The 23,213-nt window shown below is 38.5% G+C and overlaps 3 protein-coding genes across 4 annotated transcripts; all 3 read left to right on the top strand.

Annotated features, from left to right (window-relative positions):
- Positions 1-431: 431 nt before the first annotated feature.
- On the top strand, positions 432-6,956 carry yif1a (Yip1 interacting factor homolog A (S. cerevisiae)). The gene is made up of 9 exons (XM_027013047.2): positions 432-450; positions 758-819; positions 1,110-1,351; positions 2,373-2,477; positions 2,800-2,878; positions 3,431-3,488; positions 3,915-4,070; positions 4,264-4,357; positions 6,308-6,956. Exons 2-9 carry the CDS (start codon positions 789-791, stop codon positions 6,464-6,466), a joined length of 924 nt encoding a protein of 307 aa, XP_026868848.2. The 5' UTR covers positions 432-450; positions 758-788; the 3' UTR covers positions 6,467-6,956.
- Positions 6,957-7,362: 406 nt separating this feature from the next.
- On the top strand, positions 7,363-10,819 carry si:ch211-145o7.3 (forkhead box protein N2). 2 transcript variants are annotated; one of them, XM_027013034.2, is made up of 5 exons: positions 7,363-7,523; positions 8,056-8,647; positions 8,745-8,866; positions 9,022-9,077; positions 9,652-10,819. In XM_027013034.2, the coding sequence occupies exons 2-5, from the start codon at positions 8,072-8,074 to the stop codon at positions 9,936-9,938; spliced, it is 1,041 nt and encodes a 346-aa protein (XP_026868835.2). In that variant the 5' UTR covers positions 7,363-7,523; positions 8,056-8,071; the 3' UTR covers positions 9,939-10,819. The 2 variants fall into 2 exon arrangements, with proteins under 2 accessions (XP_026868835.2, XP_035388184.1); XM_035532291.1 differs by having other exon boundaries at positions 7,363-7,518.
- Positions 10,820-11,284: 465 nt separating this feature from the next.
- atl3 (atlastin 3) lies at positions 11,285-22,033 on the top strand. Its single transcript, XM_027013019.2, has 14 exons — positions 11,285-11,370; positions 12,991-13,221; positions 13,494-13,628; positions 14,222-14,326; positions 14,416-14,466; positions 15,053-15,109; positions 15,297-15,389; positions 16,249-16,387; positions 18,075-18,202; positions 18,289-18,345; positions 18,737-18,808; positions 19,519-19,710; positions 19,816-20,055; positions 20,229-22,033. The coding sequence occupies exons 2-14, from the start codon at positions 13,018-13,020 to the stop codon at positions 20,286-20,288; spliced, it is 1,533 nt and encodes a 510-aa protein (XP_026868820.2). The 5' UTR covers positions 11,285-11,370; positions 12,991-13,017; the 3' UTR covers positions 20,289-22,033.
- The last annotated feature ends 1,180 nt before the right edge of the window (positions 22,034-23,213 follow it).

Here is a 23,213-nt window from a genome sequence, read left to right on the forward strand (position 1 = left end):
TGCTGTACACGATACATTCATACCATTGCTGCACTCTCTCATATTACTACTACTACGATATCACTAACACTTTTGGCCATTCTGTTAACATGCTGTCGATAGCGGTTCTGTGGCTAGAACAAGGATTTTTTCATGTAGGGTACTGGGTCATGGCAAATGATGGTCTCCAGTTAGAAAATGTATCACTGTAAAATACTAATATCAGTTAGCTGTATCTGCTGGAGTGGCTATTTTGAGGTTGGTGCTTTAACATGGAGGTGAATGCGTTTGCAAACGCTCTGGAACACCTTTAACTGAAGCGAATTACCGCCAATCGTAATTTAGAAGTAAATTGCACAAAGCCAATATCTGACCAATATGACTTGCGCGTGGTAAGTAGCTGCCACGCAGGCACATTTCCGCGAGCCAATGAGGAGGGCGCGAGGCGGTATCACTGCCGTCTGCGTAGCAGTAAGTGGAAGTTGACCTCGCGAGCTTAGCGTTTATTTTAACAGTAAGATACCTAAAATGTATTTGATATGACGTACTGAGACCTTGTAATTCTCACTTTTATCAGTAATGTCTATTCGGTGTTATCGTTAAAAATAAAAGCCCAACAAGTTAGCTTGCTAGGATGTCTACTCAGTCAGCTAGCATCTGTTAGATCAGACCGGACTTGAAAATTAGCTAGATAATTGGCTTGCTTTCCACAACAATTGGAGATCACGTTTGGAAGTTACTTATAAGGAGTGTGTATATTTATTTTTTCATAAATTAGCTCATCATATTGTCTTCTAAAAGAAAAAACGATGGCCCTTCCACCCCACGGTTACCGGGCTAGTAAGTATGAGAACTTTGCAATCTAGTTAGCTTGCTAGCAGTTTGCTATGAATATGAATAGCATTCTGAAGACGTTAGCTAGCTTGATGGCTTTCTTGAACGCTGTTTGTGTTTTGTTCAGTTTCACCGTCAGTAGATAGTGCAAATATCAGCGCAAGCGACGCGACTTTTATAAGCTCTGTTTTACAACACCGTTTAGTGATTGTGATAGTTTAGTAACAGATCTCTTTTGGTTTTGTCTAAACACGTCTAGATGATTCATCTCTGTAAATGACTCTTTTTTTCTAAAGCAAAGCCCAGAGCTCGTTCAGCCCAGACTGGGGATCCCCTTCTTTTTGAAGATACCAGTTCTGGGGCGCCAGACATGAACAGCCAGAATTACTATGAATCGGGTTATAGCATTGGGAGTGGAGCTGTAGGAGGTCAAGGACCTGGAGGAGTGAACAACCTTTTCACAGATCCAGTGGCTAATGCAGCTATGATGTATGGCTCTTCAATTGCCAACCAAGGCAAGGACATGGTAAACAAAGAGGTGAGCTGTAGATGTGATGATGGCTGTAGCTTATGGCTGGGCGATGCTACCCCCCCCCCCCCCCCCCCAATAAATAAATAAATAAATAAATAAATAAATATCCAAAAATAAATAAACATCCAGCAATTGGAACATTTCATCCAAACCTATGTATATTTTTACTAGAGTGCACTTTGGATGTACAAAAATAACCAGCACAATCTGTAGCAGTCAAATGGTGAAGGAATTATTTTAAATGTCCTTAACAGACTCAAAACTGCAAGTATAATATCAATGTAAGAAATATTAATTTTAAGATTTATCAAGAATTGCTTTCTTGATAGTTTTTCCTGATGTGAAATGCCACTACATCATTCATTTCTTTCAACTGGAAGCTCTTTGTCATATGGAAAAGTTTTAGAAAATGTAGCAGCTAACATCCATCTTTTAGCAGACATTTTGGGTGTCAGCTTATAATTTTTGTTTTAGTTTAATTTCTGTCTCTGCCCTTGTCTTGTGTTTTGTAAATCTCTGCCCTTCACTGTTTGCACCTGTATCTCTTTTCCCCGAGTCTACCTTTGTACTTGTTTTCCTGTCTCTTGTTGTCAGTCATTGTTGTAGTTATCTTTCACTTTGTTTACTAGGCTTCTGACTATGCATCTTTGTCTAACATTTATCTAACTGGATTGTATTAAGGTTAATGAGAATGCCTTGAATAAACTTTGCTCATCACTGTATGTGCGTGCTGTCTCACCTCACTGTTACAATAACACAAGTTATATTTCCACCTTTCTTCGAGCTATTTTCTCTGCAGATTGCAGCCTGTTTTCATTGTTGGGTGTTTTTTTTTTTTGCAATCTGGATTCACAATTTTTGAAAATCGTGATAAAATATTAATTTGAATTAACAGAATTAATCATTAAAATCGACCGGCAATTCTGCACTCGCTATTATTGCACTGCTTTCAGATGGTGTGCTTTTCCAGACATTATTATTTTCATTACTGGACCAAATAGCGATTAATTTCTGCTATTCTCTACAGATCAGTCGATTCATGTCCGTGAACAAGCTGAAGTATTTCTTTGCAGTCGACACCAAATATGTCATTAAGAAACTGCTGCTTCTCATGTTCCCTTATACACATAAGGTAAAAACTGAAGTTACTCAACTGAAAGCAATTTATCATTCCTAAGAGTTACAGCGACACTCAGACTCAACAATGAATATGACGGAATTAATTTTAGGTGCAAGAGTTGCTTTTCATTCACACAATTGTTTTTGCTGTCAACATATGTGTATATCTCAAGGTTCTGTTTTAATCATACAATTTGACCTAATTTGTATAAGCATTAATGGATTTATCTTGAACTTGTTTGTTTCTGTAAAGGATATACATTAACTTAATAAATGACAGCTACAAGGTGGTACTATAACTCCATGTCTCTTGTAATCTGCTCTGATGTCTTTAGGACTGGGAAGTTCGCTACCACAGAGACACTCCACTCACACCTCGGCATGATGTCAATGCTCCAGATCTCTACATACCCAGTAAATAATGTTCAGTGTTTATTCTGAAGTACAGATGTAAGAGCTAAATTATTAAATGTGAAATCCCCCCCTAAACAAGGTGGCCTTGATACCATCCATCACAGATCTTGGAACAGCTGCATCAGATACAGAAGTCAAGATAAGATGGAAGGACCAGAACAAAACATCTTTGATTACCATGACTAAAAAAGCTTCAGTGTACAAATTGGTTTATGGTTTTAACAAAGCAGAACTCCTACATTAACTATGTTTTACAGTGCCTGTGATGTGGAATGGGATGACCTAATGAATGCATTAACATGTAATACATTCAATTTTGTGCTATGTGTTTGAGTTAATGTCTCAGCCAGCTTTTTAAATCTCTATATATTTGTATTAGTTATAAGTACAACATTATTTATGTCTGAAAATACATTGTTAAATGTACACAGTTCTAAAATAATACCCAGGAAATTGTATGAGTAGTAGACTTGGTTTTGCACAACAACTATGAAATGCTCACATATTGTACAACAGGTTTGCTCACTGAAATGTTCTTTTGTTTTCTTGTAGTAATGGCTTTCATCACTTATATTTTGCTGGCAGGAATGGCTTTAGGAATACAGAAACGGTAAGTGATAGTGGCCCACTCTCAGAAGCAGTATAAAAACTGGTTAGTATAAAGAGCTGAAAGAAATGTTTTTCAAGAACATACTGCATATGTGGTGCAGTCTCAACACTGTACTCATAAAACCTTTAATGCTACATAGGCTTCTGTATTCCGGAGATCAATTTCTTGAAACAATCATGTTGCAAATAGTTAAGGTATTCATTGTCATCTTACTTACTTAGGGCAGTGGTAGTGGTTAAGGTACTTACCTTGTAATTAGAAGGTTGTTGGTTTAAGCCCCGCCAGTGTTGGGCCCCTGAGCTCAAGTTGTGCTTGGTCATAATTGTAAGTCACTTTCGATAAAAGCATCACCTAAATGCTGTAAATGTAAACTTATAACAGAATTTCTAACTCTGGGTTTTTCTTTTTCGTCCATTTCATTTGTAGGTTCAGTCCAGAAGTGCTAGGGTTATGTGCAAGCACTGCTCTGGTTTGGGTCATCATTGAGGTACTTGTCATGTTGCTAAGCCTGTACCTTCTCACAGTGCACACTGATCTCTCAACCTTTGACCTTGTTGCCTACAGTGGATACAAATATGTTGGGTATGTACTTTTTTTTTTTTTTTTTTTTGAAGGGGATGGGTTGTGCAGGGTATTTGTCATTGGCCTTAAAAGTGTTCCCATTTCAGTGGAGTTTCTGATCTTCAATTTTATAACAATATAACAGTAACAATCTTATCCTGCTGTTCACGTTCCTGTACACATTGGTTCAGGGTGAAATTATTTGTCTTTTTAGGATGATCTTCACTATTCTCTGTGGGCTACTCTTTGGCAGTGATGGCTACTATGTTGCACTTGCCTGGTCATCTTGTGCCCTCATGTTTTTCATAGTGAGTCCTAGGATTGCATTTGATTTTATTGGATGCATGCACACTATTCTGCTTGTGCACCGATTTCCATATCTGCAACAAAAGTATCAGGTTTATGTTGTATACCCCATTTAAAGTTTAATTTCTGATTTATTTAGAATGAAAGACAAAATGATCATTTAAATAGTGAAATCGGGGGTCAGACAATTATGGACCAAATTCCATCTCATCAATATAGTAGGTAGGTAGGTAGGTCTTTATTGATCCTGAAGGAGATAGCAGTCACAGTACCAAGACATAAAGTGCACATAAACATCCATAAAGTACGCAAAAATAAGAGTTGAGAGCCAAGTTACAGGAGTGTTTATGAAGTGGTTGTAAAACAAATGTGTCTATATAAGACATAAGTGCAGCATAAGGTGTTGCACTAAGTATCAGGAGGTTGATTAGTTCATTGTGAATATGATTAGGAGTAACAACAGATTTCACAGTCTTAAGTGCATAGTGAAAGTTTCTAAAACAGCAGATTAGAAATTGCACAGTGTAATAACACAAGTATGCATTAGTGAAATTATTTTGGTATGGAAGTTCAGACAACAGGAGATCAGTACTGTATCTACAATAAGGAGAATAGTTGTAGAGTCTAATTGCAGTGGGAAGGAAAGAACTCATGTGACATCTTTAACACAGTACAGCTGTATCAGGCTGCCACTGATTGAGCTTCTCAGGTTGTCTGGTGTGGTGTGCAGGAGGTGGAAGTTTCTCTCCAGTATGGCTAACAGCTTGTTGAGAGTCCTCCATTCTGCCACAACCTCCAGATAATCCATCTCCAACAACAGAGCAAGCTTTCCTGATCAACTTGTTCAGACTGTTCATGGTTGATGCTTTTGCGCCAGCACAGAGAAGTGCACCTCTTCTACCCCCTAAGAATGATCAGTTGACATCAAGCTAGTTTTTAGGTACTTGTCACCAACATACAAAACCTTGGAATCCCCTAACACAGAGTCTAGACATTATGCACATTTGATTCCCAAAACCTCCCAGATATAATCATGAATTGCTATCCAGAGTGCTTGAATTTTAGGGCACAGCCACAAAGCACGAAGCAAGTCTTCTTCAGACTTGCTGCACTCAGATATAGCTTGTTTTTAAGCTCAGTTTGTGCAATATGGAATGAGTCCAATAAAAATAATGCATTTTAAACTGGATAAGATGTAACCTTAAGTCCCTTGACACAGTTGTAATATTTTTGACGAATTCTGTCCATCCCCCTGCTCCATCAAGTTTAATTCTCTTTCCCAAACCTTTTTAACAGCAGAGAGAGTTCTATTTCCACATTCAATGATCAGCTGTAAATATCTCCAAAACTGTAATCTTGGGATGTCATACTGGTGCATCAACTCATCCAAAGATTTTAAAATATCCCAATTAAAGGGATCTTCTAGCATGTGTTTCACTTTTTCCCTTGATAAAAGGGAGTCCCAATACACTTAGGGTTCCTTCATATACTAGAGTACAAATTTAGATAGTGAGGAAAATTAAACATTATAGCTATTTTTATCCATGTGGAGTGTAAATGAGAAATAAGGGGGGTTACCTTCTGCTTTGAGGGAGAGACAGTTAATAGTGCTGATGGTGCTAGTACTCGGTCCCAAACCAAGGTAGGGCTTGTTCAAGTGGGAGTGACAATTATGGTAGGAGTCTCAGGGAACAAGTGAGATGAAAAATAACAAAAAAACAATAGTTTTGGTAGCCCCAGCAACTGGCGTTAGAAGCTTAATTAGATAATTAGATGAAGCTGAAGATGTTTACCATTACAAAAATGCCTTTTTCTTTATATTCAAAGACTTAATAATTTGCATTAATTTAAACCATTCAGACATGTTCATTGTGAGGAACTTAATAAATGAATCTTGTTCTCAGTGCAGCAGAAATGCACATATAACATTTCTTCTGATTGTTTGTTTTCAGGTTCGCTCTCTCAAAATGAAGATCCTTTCGTCACTGTCTGCGGATTCCATGGGTGCCGGAGCAAATGTCAAGCCCCGCTTCCGCTTATACATTACCGTCGCCTCTGCTGTCTTTCAGCCAATCATCATTTATTGGCTGACTGCTCATTTGGTCAGATGACCAGCTGGAAAGGTTCACATGGAGAGAAAGAACTCCAAAATCGCATGAGAAACAGCATTGGGTGCCAGAATGATGACTCCCAAATTTTTTTTTGCCATTACAGCAGAAAATGGCCGATAATTATTATTAAGTTGTTCTTGGTTTTGAGGACATGCCGCTACATTCTTTGGCTTACTTTCATTGAAGTGCTCGATGTGGTACACCACCATCCTTTGAAAGAATGACAGACTGTGCATCGACATTTTTTTTTAAAGCTTATAAAAGTGCTCTTTAATTTTTATTTTTTTTTGTCACTGATGTGTAAGTCACGGTAAAGAAATTCTAATATAAAGTTTATAAAGTAAACTGCTTGTGACAATTTAAAGAAAATCACTTTTCTTGGGTGAAACACAATACAGACACAAAAATGCAGAATGCAAAAATTTGGTGTTGTAATTTGGAATTTTTGCAAGTTTGGTATGTGGCACATGCTAAATACATTGTTTGCTGAGCTTGTGTCCTATTTTCTATTTGTCTGTGCATACATCATGCCTTTTTCCTTATAGTAAAATCTAATGTCAATTAGAATTTTAATATAGTAATTTGTTGAAGGATTTGTGTTTTGAATTTATTTGAATTGTGTAGTTTACTTCATGCCACACGTTTTTGTGCTACAAAGGAAAGCAGTCATGCACTACAGTTTGTACATTAGTAGAGCAAGCAAAATGGGTTATTTTGTTCAGGGTGTGGGGTATCTTATTTGTAGATGTCCTTGAAAAACGCCTATAATTTAAAAGCCCCCCCCCGAGTGCCCATTTGTTCTCGTTCTAAAAAAGGTTGTGGTCTCTTTAAGAAAGGGTCGCACTTGAGGCGCGCCGGCTGCAAAGCGTCTTTTTCGTTTCCAAGGTAACGTGGGAAAGGACAGATCGCGGATAGGACAGTGAGGGTAATTCGGTGACTAGTCGCTAGCTAGTTCTTTTGCTGTAATTTTAATACTGTTCTGTTAATTCAGTGTATCTGTTTAAACGCAAAAAGGGACTCTCTATCTTGAGAACTCAAAGTTAGTACGTAAGGTGAGGTAAGTTTCCCATGCCCAGCTGTTTATATCTAACACAAAGCTCGGAGGTGCCTGGCTAATTGTCCTAAATGTAACTTAATATTCTAGCGCCATTTTCTCAGGTACCCTACGTGTACCATGCGGCTTCGCTCCAGTAAGTAACAAGTTGAGATGTCATAACCGACGCTCCATTAATATTTAATTTGTATATTTTTTAGGCATTTGTAGTATAATCTCTGAGTCCAACTCTCCGTATTTCTCATGTCAAGAGACATGCGTGAGACCTTGGTTGACTAGATTGCTCAATGATTTACTAGCTTGATAATTGTTTGCAGTCACTGACGGATAAAAAAAAAAAAAAGAACTTCTGAGCGACTGCAAAACCCTTTCTACCTAGTTGTGGGCCATAAACGATCTTGAGTGCAAGTTTCGTCTCCTGCTTATGCATTAGATCAGGTGGTAAGAGACTTACTCATTTGTAAATGAATGAGTTATGTCTTTGGCATGGGTTTGATGGTTGTTCAGTAAGGCTGATCTGTTTTTACCCCAACAGGCAAGCGACTGCATGCATGTGCCTTTACCTCGCGACTGGGAGAGAGATGGAGAAGGACGTACCCACATCGCCATCCGTTTCCCCTATACAATCCCCAACGAACGCATCCAAAGCCCTTTCCCATTCCCCATCTCTTCCCCAACCCTCTGCAACTGTGCTGCACCAAGCCGCTCCTTCTTATTCCTCGTGCCCCGCTCCATTGTCTGGAGGTCTTAACACTCACTGCCTCAGTCCCCCGACTCCATCTGACCAGGATGACCTGACCTGCCTAAGCTGGCTGCATCAGAGGAACTTACTGCCTCTGCAGCACCTTCCCAAGATGCCCACACTGCCTCAGTTAGAGTCACTGGAACCCCTCCCCACCCCAAATCTACCTCTGTCCCCAGGCAAACCTCCATATTCTTTCAGTAGCCTCATCTTCATGGCAATCGAAGACTCTCCAGACAAAAGGCTTCCCGTTAAAGGTATCTATGAGTGGATCGTCAACAACTTCCCTTACTATAGAACGGCTCCGAGTGGGTGGAGGAACTCGGTCAGACACAACCTGTCCTTGAGCAAGAGCTTTCAGAGGATACAGAGGGACAAAAGTCAAGTGTGTGTCTCTCTCATTGCACAAATTTGCGTGGCGTTTATATTGTGGTTCTGTTGTTAAAATACTATTAACCATAATATGTGTGTTTTAATAACAGTCTGTTGGAAAGGGGTCACTATGGTGCGTTTGCCCAGAATATCGACCCACTCTTCAGGAGGTGCTTAAGAAAACACATTATTGTCACATCAACAACAGTAGTTTGCTGAACAGTCCTGTATTGTGAGTATACATGTTTTCTTTTTCAACGATACTCGCTAATAGATGTAGTAGTACATCTAAAATGTTTATTTTGTTGCAATGGACCATTTTGTCCTACATTGTTAAATGTGTACTTTATATTTGTTTCATGCATCTGCTTGACCTGTCTGGAACAGATTGGAGGCAGCAGATTATGGACAGACCCTCATGGGTGACACTACAGTGATTTCAGGTTAGGCACTTTGTGCTGATTTAAATTATAAAATGTAATACTGTAATAAACTATAGGGTAATCTGTGAATGAGGGAAACCAATACATATCCTAAAATTAGTCAACTTTGATGTGTGGTAAAACAATTTTACCTGAATGGAAAAAGGTTACGTGTAGGTCTTCTTATATGAAATTCGTAGTTTTTTTATCTTGTGCTGGGCACCCCCTTTCCCATTTCTTGCAATGCTAGCGTTTGTGTGCTGTTGTCATGACAACAACCTGGCATTACCCTAGCAACCTATAGCCACAACAATGTGATGGCTAGCCTCTTTATATCTGTCTTTTTTAGTGCCAGCTTTATGTAAAGTGATCTTCAAGCCTGTGTTTGTGTTTGCAGTCCTCTTTCTTATCATCATTACTCTATAGAAACAACTGGCTTTGGTGTGACTTGTGTTACAGTTTTGAGCGTTGCTTTTCATAGTCTTCTAAAAAACTATTTACAAAAGTGAAATTTAGACAGTAACTTGTAGAAACCAAATCATTAGTTGCAGTTTGGATGCCCTTGTATAAATTACCTCTTTGTTCCACATCACAGACATGGATTTGAATAACCCTTCAATGTCGTCATGTTCTTTGATCCCTGACCACGAGGAGCTGGTGGCCATCGAACTAACAGAAGAGGCTTGTGAGGAGTCTGAGAAAGATCCACTCGCAGACAGTGGCTACATCGAGTTCCACTATTATCAGGATCAGCAGTACCAGTACCTGGTCCTACCAGGGGATACTGAACTGGATCTAGAAACAGTCGAGATCCTACAACTTGATGCGGAGGCGCAAGAGGCTGCAGGATCACTGCTTGACTTAGCAGGAGGAAGCCACTGATCTGGACATCTTGATGGAGAAATAATAGCTGCCATCACCAGTAATTTACTTTTTTTGATTTACTGCTACTTGTCTAAGGACATATTGAAACTGCCTGAAATCCGATGTTGTTATAGTGTTGTATGCACCACATTTTTACAGTTTTAACAGATCAGTAGTGGGTTGAGTTGTATAACATGAGAATCGATAGAAATTAATGGATTTGATCATACATGAATTTACTTATTTGCATTCATTTAAAATTGAACATGGATAAAACTGCTTTTGAGGGACCAGTGCTGATGTCAACTATGGGTAAAGGGGCGAAGGTTGTATAGAGTACTGTGCTCTAATACATATTGCAAAGTAAAAGAAAAGTATTTACTTACATAACTGTGGCATACATAACATTTTAGTAACAACTGTAGCATTTGAGAGTCTGGATGTGGTTTGGAATGTATTATTCAGATTATACCATGCTGTAAACCTAAGGCAACTCACCCTTAAAACAATGTCTTGTTTGATAGACATTTGTAGACATCACTGTTTAATGTCAGAAAACATATTTAGTGCTCTTCCAATAGCTAGTTCAGTATATAGTTTGTGTATTTTCATGGTATACGTCATACGCATAATAATTTATGATGTGTAATATTTGAGACAAACTGCCAGTAATTTCATTCTTTTGTATAGAATTTGTAATGTCTGATCTTTGTTCCTTGTTGACTCATTAACATGGTACTGTTGAAATAAATGTTCTAACATTTATTTTTCTGTCGAACCTAGTGCATGGTATTCCAAATTGTTTATTTGAATAAAGTGTTTAATGATGATTTGAGTAGTTTAGACCAAAAGGTCCACCTCCTGTTTATATATAAGACACTTGGCAATAAATTTCTGGATTTCTGACTGCTTATTTCTTTTACAGTTTCAATCTTTATATTTGAAATGAAAGTATGTATGTTAACAGCTGTGCCAAAATACAGAATGTTCTTAATCTAGATCAAATAACTGTTGTACAATACTAGTAATTTGTTCCATGAATGACTCACTGAGGAACTTACTAGACACTCCCTCGGAAGTTCTTTTTGGTTGGTAAAATACAATTATATCTAGTATACGCACATTTCCCTAACAGAAGGGGGGGACAGCATATAGATTCGGACCCTTCTCTGTCAAAGTGAAGAATAAATTAGCCGTTTGATATGATTAATTTGTGCTACATTCAACTACATTCGAATATCTCGTTTTAGTGAAACGTGCAACTTGGGAGCTGTAGTTCTTGAACGGCAGGGTACGTAAGCAAAGTTAAATGCAAATAAACTACAACTCCCACAAAGCGCATTGCTTGTTCGCGTTTGAAAATACTTATTTCCAAACAAGGGTTGAGTCCTCCGATCCGAAACAGTAGCTACCTGTAGCTAGCGAGTTCACTACTTTTACAGAAAGACAGGTAAGTTAGTTAAAGGAAACATTAGCTAATGAACCAGGTTTGCCATATGTATTGATGGTGGTGTTTTTTAACGTCAGACTTTTAGGTTATTTAAAAGGAGTTCGCCTTGCTGCTTTGCAACTGAAGAAACTGAGGTGACGTGCTTGTGATGCAGTGTAGCTAACTTGTTAGCTAACTAAATGTTAGTGTTTTCTCAATGTTTCATGTATAAACTACGTTAACAGCCGCTAGTTAATGCAATTAATTTAGATTAGTCTCTAGACCTAGACTAGACTGATACTTTCTGGACGCAGTTCAGCAAGTCTCGGTCAACTGATTTGTCTACAACACTAAACTAATGTTCGACCTTTAAAAACTACAAAGCATTTGATAGAGTGCGCATCTGTTGCTGCCGTTTTCACCTTACTTTTTTAAAGTTGTTTTTTTTTAACCTTGTTAAAAATGTTGTACTACGCCTCTTCCAACACATGAACACTAGGGTTAGTTAGCTAGCTATTAGATAATGATTTGGAAGGTAGCAGCTTTTTTTCCTGCCAATATCTAGATAGATCCCGATTTCCGTAGCTACCCTAGCTCTTATGTAAATATGGCACATATTAGCTAGCCGTGATTTGAATAGCCACGCCGGTCGTAAACACACTACCTAGGGTACCGCCAGCGACTATAAAAGTTGCAGATGCAGGCCTGCAGAGAAACAGCGCAACTTTCCTCCTGGAGCAGCTGGGCGTAGTTTGTGTGACGCATAATTGCCTCCTATTTTTGTTCATGTGTGAACCTTGACACGGACCGCGCCTTTCGCTTTTTGTTAGGTTACATATTCGTACTTTTATAATTTTCTTTTTTGCGATGATACAGCGTCTCTTATCAGGGCGCTTTCAAGCGCATCCTTAAAGCAAAACGTGGTTCTCTGAGGTCCCATGCCACAGTTGTTCGTGCACCCTGAATAAGTACATTAAGAGACAGCGTAGACTTGAAATATGCCTGGAGTTCAAACGTTTTAAAATCGATATGTTTAACAATTGCTGTAATACAATCAATAGGCTCATACGCAAGATTCCATACTCACTTGTAGTAATACCTGATTAGTGAGAAATGTTGGTATGTTACTGTACTTGTTCTCATGTACCACACCCCTCCTAAGTTAGGGTCTGCAGAAAAAGGTATACCCTTACTTGTTAGTCTGCTTTTCCAAGTGCAGACATTAATCACCTTACTCTAAAATTACTTACTCGCATTACTGTGCCTTTGCGGGATGTATTAACACTTTTCTGGGAGAACGGCGTTGCTGTGTTGATTGTACTTGTTAGCCCACGGGTAAGGGTGTACAGAATGCAGAAACAAAGACACTCATTCACTAGAGTACAGAAACAGTGAGTGGAGCAGAGCCTGCTTCCACCCCTCAGCTGCTACATCTGCATCACATATACCAAAGACACCAGCAGAGTAAACTTTGTCCCAAATGGTGCTTCGTGGAAAATGAACATCTAGGATTTTCACATGCTCAAGTAGTTAGTTAAGGCCTGTCTGATTATTTAAAACAAAACTCCATGCATTAGCCATGCACATTCTGATTATATTTGCTTACATTAAATACTGCAATACTGCATTTGTTGTCCACAGAAACACTGCCTCAACAGAGAACCAAGAATGGGTCGTGAACCTGGCCCAATCCAAATAGTGACTGTTAATAAGGAGAAGCACTCCTTTGACTTGGACTCAAAAGCCCTTGAACGGATTTTGTTAAGGCCTAATGTCCGAGATATGGATGTTGTGGTGCTGTGTGTTGCTGGCGCCTTCCGCAAGGGCAAGAGTTTCCTCTTGGATTTCATGCTTCGATACATGTACAGGAAGGTTAGTTGTCCCTGTCTGCCGTTAACTATGTAATGCATCACACTGGAAACTGTCAGTGTATGTGTTGAGCTACACTGAACAGATTTGGCCCAAAGTGCTTGACAACACTGCTGCATAATAGTATTGCCAGATTAGTGTCACGATACTGGAAGCAGTATAGATCTGGTGTGATAACCACTTTATACTTTATGCATATTTTGTCCACCTTTTTTGCTCCAGTTTTTGTGGGGTTTTTGTTTGTTTGGGTTTTATTTGGTCTGTGTGTGTCATAGTCCGATGAAGACTGGCTTGGACAGGAACATGAACCCCTGACGGGATTCTCATGGAGAGGTGGCTCAGAGCCCGAGACCACTGGCATCCAGTTGTGGAGTGAAGTTTTCATTGTGAAGAAAAGCAATGGCAAAGAGGTACCTTATAGAGGACAGATAAAGAATGACCAGTCTGGCATAGGTGAATGTTTACAGGGCATTGATGGAAGTAACCAACTATTTACATCTACGGCATTTAGCTGAGGCTTTTATCCAAAGCGACTTACAATTACGACTGAGTACAACTTGAGCAACTGAGGGTTAAGGGCCTTGCTCAGGGGCCCAACAGTGGCAACTTGGCAGTGGTGGGGCTTGAAGCAGCAACCATCCGATTACAAGTCAAGTACCTTAATCTTTAAATACCACTATTTAAACATTTACTTGTTAGTGACATGTAAAGATTCAGTACTGTCTAGATAGGTGCAGATGTTTATCAGGCACATTATTGCGAGGTGTTAAGTAATCCTAAATTGTGTAATGCCTGATTTCAGCCTTACAATCTTGAATTAGTACAATAGGCAAATAGATTCACTTATAGTATGGGCAGTGGCTTTATCCCATTTATGTTAACTTGTGTGAGCATGGCATTTAAGATACTTGGAATTCCCTTTCATCCATTGGTCAACTTCAGCTTCACACTTGATTGTTTACATCACCAGTTGGAACACAGTTCATGCTCTTTCTTCCACAAGGTGGCAGTGTTGCTTATGGACACACAGGGAGCGTTCGATGACCAGTCCACTGTGAAGGACTGTGCCACAATCTTTGCCCTCAGCACCATGACCAGCTCAATGCAGGTACAGCCGTCCTAGCTGTCATATGAGCTTTATTGTTCTGATCATATTTGGTGCTGCATGGTTAACTGATGAATATATATTTTCTGTAGATATATAATCTGTCGCAGAATATCCAAGAAGATGACCTGCAGCAGCTTCAGGTTAGTACTTTGTGTGCAAATGTACATAATGCTCAAAATTAATTTTACTTTTATTTAAAAAGTTTGTTCCTAATATTGCTTTTCTCATACTAAAAGTACGGTATGATAAAATGTGATAAAGTACTTATCCACAGTGGGGTTTTCGACTGTGTTCATTGATGAGATTTAGTGTTGAGTAGTAACTAGTAAAGTTTAAAAACAAAAACAATTATTTTTGTTAATAATGGGAACATTTTGAGGTTAACAATCCTCAATGACACTGAAATATGGTTGAAATCTTTGCTCTCTAATAGATAATGAATTGGACTGTGAGTTTTAGGTGTCATGAAATGAAGCAAATATGTATGTCTACAATTGAAATTGAGAAGTATTTTCATAATATAATCTAATCTCATTATTTTTGGAATTTACCCAAAATATTACACACTGTTTTATTTTTCCCCCCTTTAGATAAACTTTTTTTGTGCTTTTTCCAGTAACAGATTATCTCTTTGTCAGGTACTACTGACAAATGAATGTGACAAAAGATGTGCTTTGCTTCAGTCATTGTTTATTAATCACTGTTAGTTTTGTTTTCAATCTTCAGTTGTTCACGGAGTATGGCCGACTTGCAATGGATGAAATCTTTTTAAAACCTTTTCAGGTAGTAGTAAGCTCTTTGTTACTCCTAATGCAAAAATTTAAGAACATGTAGAAAGACATTTTAATAGTAACATGATTTATTTATGTTCCCAGCATTACAAATGGCACATTTTATTCAAATAATTCATATAGAGCAGAATTTAAACAGCAAGTATGCAAATGGATCATGACTCATGGTTTATTTTCAGTCACTCATGTTTCTTATCCGAGACTGGAGCTTCCCTTATGAGTATAAGTATGGATTCAAGGGAGGCAGTGAATTCTTGGATAAACGGCTGCAAGTAAGTTATTACTCTGTTCAAAGTAGCCTGCCGACAAAAGGGATTTGATCACAGTAAAATACAAAATTTTTACTGTGATTGTGGACTACTCTGCCTCGGCTGCACTTTTACCTCGCCCATTTTTAAAATATTGATTTTCACTTTTAACTAAGCACTGTGTTTTTGCTTAATGCAGCTACACTTTTATTTCCTTGAAGGGAAGTTTTTAAATGGTCTTTTTCTTGAAATTATTTTCTTTTTTTGTTGTTGTTTTTTGTTAACTTTTTTTTCTTTAAATTAACTTTAGTCTTCTTTATATATATATATATATATATATCAATCATATGTAACTATATTTTAATAAATCGTTTTGTAACATTTTATTTTTGGCACATACTTTCCTAAGGTGAGAGATAGCATGTAATAAGCTTTATTATCCTTCTATGTATTTTATCCTTCTGCGTATGTTTATAAAAGTGCTATACAAATAGTTATTTATTATTATTATTATTATTATTATTATTATTATTATTATTATGCACAAACAATAAATAAAACAAGTTAAATAACTAAAGATGCCTAAAGGTTATATGCCTAAAAGGGGCTGAAGATTATTGTGCTAACAAGATTTCATGTCATGTATTTAATTATAGTTGACATGTTGATCATTATTTAATCAGAGCATCTTCAGTACTTTAACTGCCTCTATTCAAAATGATATCATCTGCACTATTACTATTGCTGCACATCAGACACATATAATGCATATGATATAATAAGCATATAATGCAGCAGTTCTTGGATTTAACTCTGTAGATGCTGCGTCTGCATGGATGTCCACACATACAGCAAGCCATTCGCTTCTCTACTTGTTATTCAGGTGAAAGACGCTCAGCATGAAGAGCTGCAGACAGTGAGAAAGCACATTCATTCCTGCTTCACCTCCATTTCCTGTTTCCTGTTACCTCACCCTGGCCTGAAGGTCGCCACAAGCCCTACTTTCCGGGGTCAACTCTGCGGTACATAGTTCTGCTTTGGTTTTTCTTGCATGCATGTTTGTTATACATGTTTGTGTGCATGTTTTTCCATACATATGATGGTGGACCCATTCCTAGATATGAATATTCAGCAAACATTTTGTAGACAATCTTTAGTTAGAGTTTTTCCTTCAGAAACTCCTGGATTTACCTCTGGATTTGTCTTCCTCAGTTGTCCTTTCAGGTGACACCTCTATTGCTCTTTTCTTTGTACTACTCCACTGTGTTCAACATGCACTCATTTACACACCTGATAGAAACCTGCGAAGGCCTTTGGTAATCGCCTACCAGCTTGAGTTGTGTGTGTAGTTAAATCCTAAACCCAGGAGGGCTTTGGCCCGCAGGTCCTGTAGTTGAGATTCCTGCTTTGGTGCACAGACGAATAAGGCAGTAAGTAAAGAGCTTAAACACAAAAAGGTGGGGAATAGAAGGAAGACAATCTGCCAGCAAATGTACTAAATTGTCAAAAAAGTGGTTAACATGACTTCTTAAGGCTTCTTATAGCAACACTGGGGTCAATTTAGTTTTTTTGTAAACATATTGAAGGTATGTGCTGCTGTTCCTATGTCCCCAGTCAGCTAGATTTGAAGTTAAACATTAAAATAGAAAACAAAGATGCAGCCTATAGAATTGGTTGAAGAGAACAGCTGGTCTCATCCTTTATTGCAGGTTAACGTTAACAAGCCTTATTGAACCAAAGAATGTCTAACAATCGCACAAAGAACCTACGTTTTTTACATTTGTCAGAAGTGATTATGTATTCACCTTCTTTTACATATTAGTGTTTGCATTCTCTACCATTATATCCAAACCATGCATTAGTCAATATAGGGAAACTGATATTCAATACCCACACCAGTTGGAACCCGTTACCACTACATTCCAAGAGAAGGCTTCTCTTGACCTCATCCTAAAGAAGATTGTTTTTCTATACTGTCCTGAGCCTGGTGGAGAGATTATATATCTTGCACTGAGGTCTGCTGAAACTGACCCAGGATCCTTTGAAGAAGTCTGCAGAGACCTCTAGAGAGGCCTCTGTCTTGTACGCAAATCATTCTGAAAGGACACAGAATCTCCATACTCCATTATGTTTTATGTTTTTAATAGGTCTAATTCAATGTTACAAACTTATTTACTCTGTGCATTCACAAAGAGGACCTTGTCTCAACTACAACAACTACCCATTCTGATACTGACCATACAGCAAATGCCATGAAGGGTTAAGTTTCACTCTCATGAACCTTGCAAATGGTTTGCTTTTAAAAACAGCATTTTAGACACCATGATGGTGCCATTACTGCCAACCCACAGCTATGAAGCCATGCAATCGCTTTAATGTATGTTCACAGCAGGCTGCCACAGACTGTGCTGATCTGAACAGCTATAGCTTATGTAAATACTACAGTCATGGTTTAGAATGATCAATGTTTAACAACTCACCCTCACTGCTAAACATTTAACGACATGGTGCAAGTTTGCGGGACCATGCAAATGAAGATGGTGTGGTGAGGGGTCAGCTGAAACAGGATCTAGGACCATCCTGGAATTTTAGCACTCAGGCACTTGTTTTAGTTCCCAAATTGTAGGAAGGATCAAAAATCAAAGTGCATGTGAAATAATGTAACATATTACTACAAACTAGTGTTTAAAGCTGCTTTCTGTCTCTTAGATGTGGCTCCAGAGTTTAAAACAATACTTTGCGAATTCATTCCTAAACTCCTCGACCCTGACAGACTGGCAGTCAAGGAGATCAATGGCAACAAGGTGACCTGTAGAGGCCTCCTGGAGTACTTCAAGGTGGGCACACCTGTAGGGCACCTGACATGTTCAGGGTACACACTGGCACTGTCATGGACATCTCACTTGTACTGTTTTTATTTCAGTCATACATCAAGATATACCAGGGAGAAGACCTGCCACAGCCAAAGTCCATGCTGCAGGTAATCATGCATAACATACGTTTAGACATCATTTTGGGACCCTTTGAAATTAGTTTTGAAATTGTTTCTGAGTGATGCATGGAGTAGCTGACATCATATGATATACACTTATTGTTCCCATAATTGGACCGTGTGCATCTAAAATAGATTTAAAACAGTCAATGTAATAGGTAAATTTTGGCCAAGAAGCACTATAATAAAAACATGCATACAGAAAAAGTTGTGGGCTCTTATCCTTTTGATCATAAGTCCCCCCTCACTCAGCCTGAACGAATGAGTCAGCAGATGGTTGCATATTCATTCGGTGAGAGTCAGCCCAGATGTTAGCAGTTTCTGTGTGTTTTACGACCAAATCTTCAGAAGATTTACAATCATGTGTTGACTCGTTCAGGCTACAGCAGAAGCTAACAATTTGGCAGCAGTGGCATCGGCTAAAGACCAGTACTACAAGAATATGGAGAAGGTTGGTATGTGGTTGACTCGCCAATGTGTCATAAAGGTCCCGTGACACTGCTCTTTTACTCTGAGGAAAACTTCATAAGAAGAAATTTTACTCTTTGAACTTCATATGACAAATACATACACTAACAAGATTACATCCAATTTACAAGCTACATAACTTTGCATGTTAAAGGCTAAGCAGCAGCATGCAACCTCCGTTTAAGACTTCAACTGTTGATGACAACTTAATTACAATTTAATTACTAGTAAAAACAATTATTGAAAATTACTTGATGTGAAAAAGGACTTTTAAGAAACAAATATGTGGAATAATGACAAATGGTGAAGGAAATTTGAGAAATGCAGTACATTTCATTGCCAACTATCCTTTGGCTTTCCAAAATTCGCTCATAAATAAATAAATTTGTCTTTTTAAAGTACAATGCAGTACTGCACTAAATACTGCTGAAATGCTAAGTAAGAGCAGTAACTCACACAGGCGCATAAATGTGGTTTGGAGATTTATGGCATGCATTTAATATGCATAAAACACCATGATGCTGGTTGGTTTCATAATATCTTACCGGTTGGCTGTTGTTTAGCATTTAAAGAGGGCCTGTGTCAGGATTTTATATTTTTATTTATTTTTATATATATATATATATATATACACACACACACACACACTTGTAATTAACACCAGCAGACCTCCATTCTATCTTTCTCTGCTAGATCTGTGGTGGAGAGCTGCCATACGTGGCACCTGACAGTCTGGAAGAGAAACATCACTTCTTCATGAACGAGTCGCTCAAGCACTTTGCCAGTATTAAGAAGATGGGTGGGCAGGAATTCTGCAGCCGCTATCAGGCCCAGCTGGAGTCGGAGCTAACTGAGCTCTGGGAGTCCTTCAGCAAGCACAATGAGGTGAGAGACCAAAATGGATGTGCGTGCAAATTTGAACTTTTTAACGATTTTTTTTTTTTTCCTTCTCCTTGATATTTTCTGACTTTCTTTTTTTTGTCTTTTTAGTCCAAGAATGTTTTCAGTGCTTTCCGCACTCCAGCAGTGCTTTTTGTCCTGGTTTGCTTCCTGTACGTGCTCTCTGGACTGTTGCTGTTTATCGGCCTGGGCACCATTTCCGTTGCTTGTGACTGTGTGATCGGACTTGCCATGCTTGCCATGCTGACCTGGGCCTTCATTCGCTACTCTGGCCAGTACCGAGGGGTTGGATCTGCCATAGACCAGGCTGCAGGAGTGCTGCTGGAGCAGGTATGCAGAAAAAAAAGGAAATGTCACATGCCACGAAATTGTAAACACTATCCCTGATAATTAATGAAATATCCATTATATATGGTTTATATATAAATAATTCATTCTTGTATTGTTTCAGTATTGCTATCACACCGGGCACTAACCTGTTCATTTTTGTTTCTGGCATATAGGCTACAGAGATGCTGAACAAGAAAAGCGTAACGATTAAGCAAGAGAAGAAATCAAGATAGCTTTTAGGACAAATCAAAGACACAAACTGCACAAACTCAACTAACCATATCACACCAAATATTGGTAATGTACTTCTCCAAACATGGCACTTAAAACTTGGCTTCTGATTTAGATTATTGTCTTATAAAAAGGTATAATCCGTTTATAAATGGGTATAATCAGGATAGCAAATGCCACGTTTAATGATCTTAGTCAGAAAAGATTTAGAATTGGCCATTAATTGATACAGTTGGGTTTGATCTTGGTTCTTGTTTACAGTTGGCCTATTTTACTAATGTTTCTGCTAGACAATTGTTGGTTGACATTTGCAGATTATACCTATTATGTAAACATACTGATTTATATATTTTGCATTAAAAAATAAATTCTTTGCATGTTGTCATTAAACATTATCTCAAGTACAAAATCACCGGCCAGCCTATCAGGCACATGTGTGGTTTGGCACAAGAGCTATTCTCCTTAAAGGAGCAGGAATTTTTGTTTACAGTTACATATTTTAATATTACCAAAGACCTTGCCCTATAGGCTGACACTTAGATACCTTCCATGGCAGTTTAGGTCATTTCTAATTATTACATTGCACTAGCCACATATATCCCTGATTTAGTCTTTGTACATGAATAGCCATGTATTATTATGTGAGCTTGGTATGAAAGGGATAGCGGGACATATTGCATTTGCAAAAATTATTTTGGTATCAGAATGGAACCATGTACGCATTCAGTCTTTCCACCTTATGCTCATTTGCTTTGCTTTGATTGTTTGATTTTTTTTGTCTTTTAATTAATTGATGTGGCAGTGTCTCCTTAATACTTTTAATATCTTGGCCATGCTATTCACAAGTAGTATGTCAAAACAAACCTGGACACTGCATTGTGTTGTGTGTTTGTATCTGTTTTTATCTTTTTGGAATTCTCAGTTTTGAGAAAGGTCACTATACAATTTAAAGTAGATCAAGTTTTGTTTATTTGATTTTTTTTTTTTTTGATTGACATGCTGGTGGTTTGTGATTGCTTTAACAGCCTTTTTTGTTTCACCATTATATGAAAAGCTAGTCTTGTTGAGGTCCTTTGTAGTTAATTGAATCACTCAGGGATCATCAGTAGCATGTTGTACGCGTGCTGAAAGGTGATTCGGCACAAACCCGGACCTAGCCTTTAGCATTGTCTCATATTAATCTACATCCAACTTCATTACTCATTGCATTTGTATGATGGTGAATGTGGTGCACTTGTTTATTTCTTTCACCAAGTTCCTAGTTGTGCTGTTGTAGTGAGTTTTGGGAGCTGGTTGAGTATGTTTAAAGCACATTACAATTCACACTTTAAATTCACAACTGGGCCTTAATTAAACACTACTTGGAGGTCTTAAAATCTGGAGTTGAAATGCCTTCAGTTAATAAGGATCATTTTTTCCATAAGTAATCAAGCTTAGTTTGCCTGAAGTAACCACATATACATTTGCCCTGAAAACCAAAAAGGACTGTTTGAAGACAATGCGGATCTGATCGCTGGTGTGCAAGTTACCTGTTCTAGTTTCCGTTATGTTTTTCATAAACATTCCATGTCATCTAAGCCATAGTTTGGGGCTTTTCTTGTGTAAAGCCATTGTACTTTGTTACCTTGTTCATTCTGTCAATGTGATATCCAAGCTTAAGATCTTAAAATATTTGGCAGTTTATACCAACACTCCTTCATGTTACTTTCCATATACATTCCATTAATAAAGCTAGAAGCATGCTATACATCATCGGGTTGGTTCGTTTATTTAAGATCGCACGAATGCACCGCAATGGTATGATTACTATTTCTTGAATCAATAATATAGGTCAGGTTTTGCACACTAGGTGTCAGTATTGATTCGTGCGTATTTTAAATACGTGAGCACACGTCTTCATTTACATAAGAGGCGGTGTTCCTCGATAACGAGACCACCAACCTATGAGCCTCTGTAGTGCACGAACTAAATAATCTGTAATTTTAGTTCTTAATAATTGTTATATTTTCAAACAGCCACGTCTTTAAGAAAACGAGACACGTCCTCGTTTTGGCTTTCCCCTTCCTCGATCACCTTTAAAACATCTCTCTTCCGCTGGATAGTGCCCCTTCTAGTGGATGCGGTGAGAGTTTACAATATATAGACCAGAAACGTCCTTTTTTTTTTTTTTTTTTCCTTATATGGCGATCGGAGTCGCGAGCCGCCCGATGCGCGTGCTACGGGCTGGCGCGCGCTCACGGCTATCACCGTTCGCTTCCTTATTTGGAAGCGAGTTAAGCGAACCTGAAAAAGGGGCGGAGACGCACGGAGGTTCGGACAGGCCGCCCCGTGTCTCGAGAATCGGTGACGAATGGACGTTTCACTTTCGCATAATGCCTTCTTTCAGTAGCTCAGCAGAATGCGTCGTCAGCGGCGACATCACTTTGACGTATTTCATTTGTCAGCACCCACGCTCCTATTCTAGCCTGTGATCAGAGCCATGCAATTTATGCCGTGATCATTTAGATGTATTGTGCACATTAAAGTGCACGATAACTCTAAAGGATCACATAGTTGGTTCTGATTAAATAAATGTCGAGTGCAAATGTTTTGTCGTACTTGAACGCACCATGCTGGTACAAGCTGATATCTTGTGTATGAACATGTCAGGTTGGTTTGTGAGTACTGAATAAGGTGGCCATTCAATGAATGGTGTAAGGGTTAAATATAATTACATCCCGTATTACGTTTTAACTTAATTATCAGGTAACTCTAGAGCCGGCTATATGTTCGCTCAAAAGCACTGGCTTTTTTAAGCTTTTTTGCAAGTGTATTTCTATACCGTAACGCACAGCGATGTGGCGTTCAGGACTCCATCTCCCATCATGCTGCTCAAAAGCCACGTGGTACGGCCGTGCGGCGCTCGCTCCCGTCCACCGTCCCGGGAA

This window comes from Electrophorus electricus, chromosome 12 (assembly GCF_013358815.1).
Source record: "Electrophorus electricus isolate fEleEle1 chromosome 12, fEleEle1.pri, whole genome shotgun sequence".
Lineage (NCBI taxonomy): Eukaryota > Metazoa > Chordata > Actinopteri > Gymnotiformes > Gymnotidae > Electrophorus > Electrophorus electricus.